The sequence below is a fragment of the Gavialis gangeticus genome, unplaced genomic scaffold (genome assembly GCF_001723915.1).
Source record: "Gavialis gangeticus isolate Ggan-Ray unplaced genomic scaffold, GavGan_comp1, whole genome shotgun sequence".
Taxonomy (NCBI): Eukaryota; Metazoa; Chordata; order Crocodylia; family Gavialidae; genus Gavialis; species Gavialis gangeticus.
Window position 1 is genome coordinate 59,430,156 of NW_017729004.1, and position 8,534 is coordinate 59,438,689.

General features: G+C 39.2%; 1 protein-coding gene across 1 annotated transcript in view; it reads right to left on the reverse strand.

The window, feature by feature from the left end:
- Window positions 1-254: 254 nt before the first annotated feature.
- SEM1 (SEM1, 26S proteasome complex subunit) overlaps window positions 255-8,534 on the reverse strand; it is an 8,668-nt gene continuing 388 nt past the window's right edge. Inside the window, exons 2-3 of the mRNA XM_019508459.1 lie at window positions 2,742-2,835; window positions 255-455 (exon numbers count right to left, since the gene is read on the reverse strand). Coding sequence (XP_019364004.1) covers window positions 413-455; window positions 2,742-2,835 — 137 coding nt within the window. The 3' untranslated portion in view covers window positions 255-412. The remainder of the gene's footprint in view (window positions 456-2,741; window positions 2,836-8,534) is intronic.

Consider the following 8,534-nt stretch of genomic DNA (forward strand, 5'->3'; position numbering starts at 1 on the left):
AAACAATCCCCACCCCCCGACTGTCCCTCTTCTCTTGTTTGCATCTTGCTGGAATAATGAATATTGCCAAAAACATTTCCTTCTGACATTTAAACCTTGTCTTTGATCAAAGACAACGCATCTACTATTTTAATTCTGTTATATAATGTCACAAATCAATGTGAAACCACACACACACACAAAGACTCTGCTGCAGAAGCCATTAAGGATAAAAATATCAGTAAATACAAGCTTAAGGAATGCTGAACATGTGATACATCTAAGATTAAAAATGTTTATTATTTATACGAAACAAAAATAAATCCAAGATAGATAAATGACTGAATGTTTCTTCTCATTTGCTGTCTTGTCTTCCTTTTTCAATATATTCCATCTACAGTTCAATTTTAAATTATTCAGTTTTCAGTGAAAACTATGAGGTCTCCATCTTGTATCCATGTTTTTCTAATTCAGCTCTGTACAAAAACAAGAACCAAAAAACAGACATACAGTAAAATGTTAGCAGATATTTGAAAATATCAAAGTTAACCATGAAAATATCATACTAATTCTTAATATTAAAACAATATACATATTCTGTTACTTTAGATACGACTTGAATGACAGTAAAATTTGGGGCTCACTTGCTTTACCTTCTTTCTAGATTTCAGCTTAGATCATATTAGAATTTTGATATGTAACCTACATAAACATTCAAAGGCTTTCTTAAAGATTTTTATAACCCAACGTTCTTACTGGTGAGTTCAGACCAGGGATTTCGTTTTATCCCTGCTTTTAAATTTGAAAGGAAAACCTCACTATGTGAACATTTAACCTTTCACATCCCTAGTTGATGAATTTTTAAAAAAAAAATAAGGTCAACTATGTAGGAACAAAGTAATAAGCTTCATGTTTATGCTTTATACATCATCACAGTATCTTTGAACCTCATTAGTGCAAGATTTGAGACATAATGTATATAACTCCTAAGTAGTCCTAATGAAGTCAGTGAAACTGCTTAAAAGTCAAGTTGTGTTTATATACTTGTAAAATCAGAGCCAAAACAAATGCAAAGGCCTGATCCTGCAGGTCTTAGGCATTTCTTCCATTTAATTTGCTTTAAATAAGGCCTACATGATTACAGAGTTCCCTTCATGATCTTCAAAAAGGTTGTTTCCTCAAACAACTATGATAACCATCTTATCTATTCAATATGAACACACAGAATACTAAGTCACTCCATACTAAAAAATAAGTTCTGCTGATCCAACTGAGAAGCAGGCATGGGTTTTCACCACCAATATACAAGTTTTACTTTTTAGAAAACTCAAGCCAGCTGTATCTTGGGATGACTGAAACACAATAGTGGTAACCACTGGTTTGTGGTTGAGGAATGCTGTTTCTTGTTCAATTCTTTAAAATTAAAGACAGACAAGGCAGCACAGGGCGTCACCTTAAGTGACTAACTGGTTCAGAGGGGCATAAGCTTTTGTACACAGCAGCATCAGAGACAGTAGGCTGATGCTGCAAAAACTTTTGCCTTTCTGAACCAGTTAGTTTCTAAAGACTGCTAGAGACCATCACAGATAGACTCTGAAGACCTGCCTGCTGCATTTTCAGATTTACATGGATAACAACCTTATTCTATTCAAATTTTGAGAGATATCAGGATATGAATTAAGAATTTTACTACACAGCGCAAGGAAGGAACTGAAAATTATACAGAGTATCAAGACTGAATCTTTTCAACCAGACTTATGCCATAGTTTGAGGATTTTTGTTATATGGTTGATATGTTCTTTACATTGCTATATTTAAGCCCTGCAATCAATCTGAAACTGCTTACTGTCAAGGCAAAAGGCAATTAAATCAATAGGCTTCCCTTTGGCACCTGCTACACAAGGGTCAGTTTAACACCTTGTTTCACTGTAATCCATAATCACCTTGTTATGGATACTTGGTTTTGTATACAATGTACAAGAGAATTAATTATGAAGTATCAATATAAGCTTGCGCTTTAAATTCCTTAAATTGTATCTAAGTGTTAACACAGAATTACTAATATTGCAAATAAACAGAGAGAAGGAATGAACTGGATTAGAAGTGCTTAACTCCTATCCCTAGATCATTTTTTTACTCCATTAGTGTGCTCCACCCCTCCCCACTAGCGCACACACATACACACTGCATGACCACTGTGTACATTTTGCCTACCTGACAAATTTGGCACCAAATTAATGTTACAGCAGACTCAACTATTTATGCCAAAAAATGAGCAAGCTCCATCTCAAGGTACACAAAAAGTAGAAGTGCTGTCCCTTCACCATTTCTCTTTTCAATATAACCCAAATTATTTTGGAATTACACGCACATGTGCTATTTTAAGTAGTTATTTACACTGGAAAAGTGTGGGATCTATCATAGCTTAACAGTTATTGTCATTGTTTTATTAAGCCAGAAAATATTGCAAAAACCAGAACACTACTTTTTCTGACCAAGATGTTCAATATGTTGAGATTATTTTAATATTTATCCCACTTACACACAAATAGAGAGGCTATTTTAAGTTGTAAGCACTGTAAGTTGTAAAAAGTCAGGGGGATATTTAAGTGTGAAGCATAGATTTGGTTATATTTCTGTTTCAAGTATTCTTTTAAACTGATCGCACTTTTTTAAACCCACAGATCCCATCCAGTTAAGAACTACAGGCTGCAGCTGTTCTGTTCCAATTTCTAAAACTATAAATTTAACTCTAATATTACCTTAACTGATTGGAGAAATCATCTTCTACGTTGTCATCATCCCAGTTATCTTCCCAAACATGTGCATCTTCATCTTCATCTAAACCTGCCCAGTCTAAAAAGTCAGCAGAAAAAAAAAATCTAAATATTTTAGGTCGCATTGTTTGTCAACAGTATATGTTATCAAAGAAAGTCTGGCCTTTTGATAAACTGAAATATCAATATCCAACACTTCCTCTACTATAAAGAAAATTCTGATAATGTTAAAATGTTTACAAGAATGATATCATGACAAGATGTTATTCAACAGCAACACTTATTTATATATTAAAAATGTGACTTCATAAACAAACTACCTTCTCAGTGTCATCTTTTGCATTGTCTACAAAGATGGCAGAAGTTTAAATATACAGAAAATTCATACAAACTTCTAGAAAGATTACACGAATACAAAAAAGTAATGTTTGTCACTTATGGCACTCCTGGAAGTTCTAAAATCCTTTAAGCTTGCACAAAGACATTTATTTTAACAATATTAAAAACTGATTGTTGAGTGCTTTTGTGAAGCAACCACCTTAATTAGAGCTTTCATTGCTACAAAAAACTAGTTACAAGGAACTCTTGGTAAAAATATCTGAAACTAGAAGACCACACAACTGTTGTGTAAATCAATTATGCTGCATAATCATTTGCATTCTTTACCCCCCATAATCTTTAGGAGCTCCCAGTTTTCTCATCCTCCTGATAATGCAGAAAAGTGGAAATGCACTGCATAAAAGTTGACATCTATTGAAACATAAAAGGGTTCATGGCAGGAAAGTTAGATTTGATATCTATCACCCTATGGTAGAGATTTTAGTCAGGGACATGCAGTTATTTTGGGTGGAGGGCCGCTTACTGAGTTTTTGCAAGCCATTGAGGGCCGCATGACAGGCAGCCAGGGGAAGATAAATATTAATTTTCTAAATTTTTGGGGGGGCCCTGTGGGACAGATAGAATGGCCTGGTGCGCTACATCTGGCCCCCAGGCTGCATTTTGCCCACTCCTGTTTTAGACTGTATGGCAAGCTAAGTAAATTTTAAGAGATAAAATTGTACTGGAGACTACTGCTACACAACTCTTTAAATGGGAGAAAAAGGGCTACAGAACTAAATTTAATGCTGCCAGCACTGCACATACCAGAGGATGGATAAAGAAGAAAGGGTACAGACGGGAATAAAGTGGGGCAGGAGGAAGAAAAGAACATCCTAATAACTTTGTGTACTATGCTTGGTCACATTCTACAACTAAATAATAAGAGTTACAAAGGATTAAAGGAACTTATTCCAGTGCTACCTAGATAAAGGTAATGTTTACTTATACACAGTGTATTTAACAGTAATTCAGTCCATGGTCCTTTCATGAAAGCCACAGGTAGTATTACAACAGTTACAGATATGGATAGATGTATTATTGCTTTAAAAAGGAGAGTGGGAAATTTACCACAGTTGAGCTATAACTTTTTCATCTATCTACTCCTATCCCACAGTGGAGTGGCAGTTAAACTAGTCAATTAACTCCTGCGTGGAAAAAAGTTGTTATGGTTTAATTTTATTTTCTGTGTGACAAGAACGGACTGGCAGATGCTCATTTCCCTCATCCTCTCTTTAAAATGGTTCATCTGGGCTGTTTCATTTATTTAAACAAAGTATTTACTTTTGCACTGGAGGGCTGGATACCCACTTCCCTGCAGAAGTCAGCTAGCATGTTTGTTGGCAAAAAGAACATTAAAAGAATACTTACTGCACCAGACACCACGCTCAGCCATAAGAGAAATACATATTAATGAAAATTTGCACTATACTTACATGACCAAACCTAGGTGACCTTCCTCATTAAAAAGGGGCAAAACAGATGAAAGAAAGAAAAAGCCTGTACTACGCTCTTATTCTCTTACCCATAAGACTCACTTATTTGTATGCGGATACTAAGTTCTGGACTTGTATACATAAATTGTTATTCTAGTTACATACATCTGTGACTAGATAAAAAGATATAGTATTATCTAGGACTGGAAAAAATCAAGAATGCTTATAAAATGATTACCATTTTACTATGAACCAAAATAACAAGATTTATTCAGATAAACTTGTCATGACAGCCATCAGAAAATTTCAAAAATGAGGAAAAAATTGCATTTTACCTCAGCTGTAACACACTACCCAAATCCCTATGGTTTCACCACTTTAAAAACCAAATAAAATACCCTATAAAAATACACTGTTACAGGCACGTAAATATGGTTTGATAAACATTTTCCTTGAAGCGATTTTAAACAGGAATTAAAAGAGTTAAGAAAGCTTACAGCAAATGCAATGTCTGTTACCTTTTAACATGAGTCTGCACTTGCTAATTTCCCAAGGTAAAACCATTCCTGGACATTTTGAATAACTCAGTGATTCTCAATCAGTACCAGAGCAACCCAGTGTGCCTCGAGATCCTTTCAAGGAAGCTGCAGGATGCCATGCAATGTTAGCACTGCTATGTATACAAACATGAATCACAAGATAACCTCAGATTTTAAAAAGGAATCCACAGTGTTTAAAGGATCCTGGTTAGTTCTGGTTCCTCCAAGCTCTCTGTAACAGAAGAACTGCTCTGTTATTTACCTGTAGTCAAAAAGAGATGAAAACTAAGAGCTGGCATTTTCCACAAAATTCTCAATTCTATCAAGGGGTGCCCTGTGTCTAAAAATGTTGAGAACTGCCCTACTCACTAAGCTACAGAACGTTGTTTGTTGTCCTTCTTGACCCAGGATCCCTGCTGTATGGTAGATCAGCTTCAACTGGAAAAATGAAGAATGCTCCCATGTAGCCTAGCCCAGTGGTCTCAAGTTTTTTGTACCAGAACCCATTTGTAAACGTTGATGGCCAGCCCCAACCCAGTAAATAGTTTAAGACAGCCCCCTGGCCCTGCCAATGCCTCACTCTCAACATGCTGACCCCCTACACCCAGGCTCCAGTCTCCCAATATGTCCAAGCTGATCCTCTCCCTCTATGTGACACTGGTCAGGCCACAGTTGGAGTAGTGCATTCAGTTTTGTGCGCCGCACTTCAGGAGGGATGTGGCTAGCATTGACAGGGTACAGAGGAGGGCTACTTGCATGATTAGGGACAGCAGGGCAGACCCTATGAGGAAAGGCTAAGCGACCTGGACCTGTTCAGCCTTCACAAGAGAAGGCTGAGAGGGGATCTGGTGGCCGCCTATAAACTTACCAGGGAGGACCAGAGGGGAATGGGTGACACCCTGTTGCCCCGAGCACCTCCTGGAATAACAAGGAATAACAGCCACAAGTTGTTTGAGAGTAGGTTCAGGCTAGATATCAGGAGGTACTACTTCACAGTCAGGGTGGCCAGGATCTGGAACCAGCTTTCAAGCGAAGTGCTGCTCGCTCCTACCTTAGGGGTCTTTAAAAGGAGGCTTGATAATTACCTAGCTGGGGTCATATGAGCTTAAACTTACCAGGGGTCATATGAGCCCAGTATTCATTCCTGCCCAGGGCAGGGGGTCAGATTTGATGATCTGCTCAGGTCCCTTCCAACCCTACATCTATGAACCTATGTGGAGCAGGGGGTGGGTGTGTGCAGGTTATGGCGGGCCTCCAGCAGCCCCTTGAAAGCTTGAACTCTGCCAACCTGCAAGGGAAAACCCACACTCTCACATTTTCCTCCTTTAAAGGAGGATCCATTTTTAAAGTGTACTCATGACCCTTTCATATATTCTTGCAACCCATTTTTGGGTCGTGACCCACGGATTGAGAAACTCTGGACTAGCCCACAGGCTCACGTAAGACAGGTCATATGGCTTTAAACCCCTTCTAGCTGAGAACCTAAAACCCATGACTCCCACTTCCTGAGCAAATGCTTTAACCATTAAGCTAATATTAAAAAATAGAGAAGGCAGGAAAAAGAACACAACACCATCACCTCTTTAAACCTCATTTTAAGTAAGCGTTAGCCCTGATTAGTTATTTCCTAAAATAGCTATGAACACAGTGCCAACCCTCAAAGTGGGTTCCAAGCTCAGGGTCCTAAGTGGAAAGAAGCACTTCAGCTCCAAAGAAGGGAAGGGGGCCAGGTTCACCCCTGTACTCAGCATCATTTACTGGGAACTCATGATGGCCACCTCCCTGTTCACCAAGTGAGATTTTTTGCATTGCCCTTCTGAGGTGCCTAACTCTGTATCTGCATCCATTACAAGGATCAGAGGCCTAACTTGATGCAGCTAATAACTGTAAATCAGCCTCAAGCAAAATGGCCAATTTTAAGTGGAGTAGTGCTGTTCTGACACAATTCTCTTCATTTAGACGTGCAAGACATTTTGATTTTCCCATTACTATTATTTTCTTATCTATGAAAACCATGTCAAATCTTATTCTTTCATATTTCTGAATAGTCACCTATTAAACAACTTTTTACAGATTTTTACCATGGAAAAAATTGAATGCTCAAGTTTAATTTATTCACAATCTCAGTAGAAAAAAATAAGAAAGCTCACAGGAACATGAGCTGAAGTTTCTGCAGGGATGTGGGGAGATTTAAGTACACAGAAAAATACGGATTTAACAATTCTTCCCAACTCTTGTATAAGGATGTGGTTTGAGATTTTAGGTTTGATTCAAGTCATTTTTAGTGACATTTGTCTAATTCAAGGTTCACACCATATAGGCCCTCCCTCTGTTAATTTAATTCAGACCGCTACTCTTAAACAGCAGCAAGAGCAGAAAGAAGAGAAAAATCCTTAGAAGATAAACTGACAAGATACTGCCTATGTAACCAGCTAATCCCTGTTTCTCATCTAATGGGAAATATTCTATTTGACAAGGCTTATTTGACATCTGAGACTTGTTGAGTTACTTGAAGCTGCAAGGACAGCAAGGCAAAAATTGGTAACACCCGTTCCCACCATGTTCTATACCAGGAGCAATTTTCTCCATCCACTAATCCAAGCCATCCCTATAATCACTAGCATTTTCAGGGACATGTAAGAAATGGACAATGATACCATATTTCAATGTATTTTGTAACTGGACCTACAACAGGAAATTTTTCCTTATTGTGAAGGAAGGTTGCTTGCTTAGAAGTCCAATTCATCGTGCACATACACTGCTTTATTGATACGCATGCACTTGTAACAGAGTAGTCCTTTACTGAGTCAGACCACTGGTCCATCTTGCCCAGGCCCATGTCACGCACTGGTCTGCTTGGTGTCCACGCTTGATGCTCTTGTTTTGAACCTCTCCCCAGTACTCCCTGTTTTTTTATTATTTGCCCCAAGAAATCTCTTGCCCCCTTTTCCTGCAGCCTCCCTGCCTGAGGGAGGCCAACGAGAAACCTGGTGGGCCAGGCCCACATGATGAAATGGTGACAAACAGACGTGTGTCACACAGCAGCAGAGAGCACACCCTGAAAGAGGGGGCCAACAAGGTACGACCAGGGGTTTTCCACTGCTCCTCTCTCACTTGCAGCCTCCAGCATTTGGAGGCCAGGTCCCTCTCTCCCCTGCCCAACAGCAACTGACTCCCCTTTCCTCCAGGCCTGCGCCGGGTCCCTTGTTGAAACGGCCGAACTGGTGGCTCCCACAGCCCCGACTTCGCTTCCAGGCTGGGGGAGCAAGAACTTCCTCTTGTTGGCTTTAAACTTACTGCCGACCGGCTACATGGTGCGACCCGCGCCCTGGTGCTGAGAGAGGTCACCTATAAACCCAACCGCTTTTTCTTCGTCTCCAAACCCGTATGGTGCCCGCCCTCAAGCGGCTGAGCAGGCCTGACCCTTC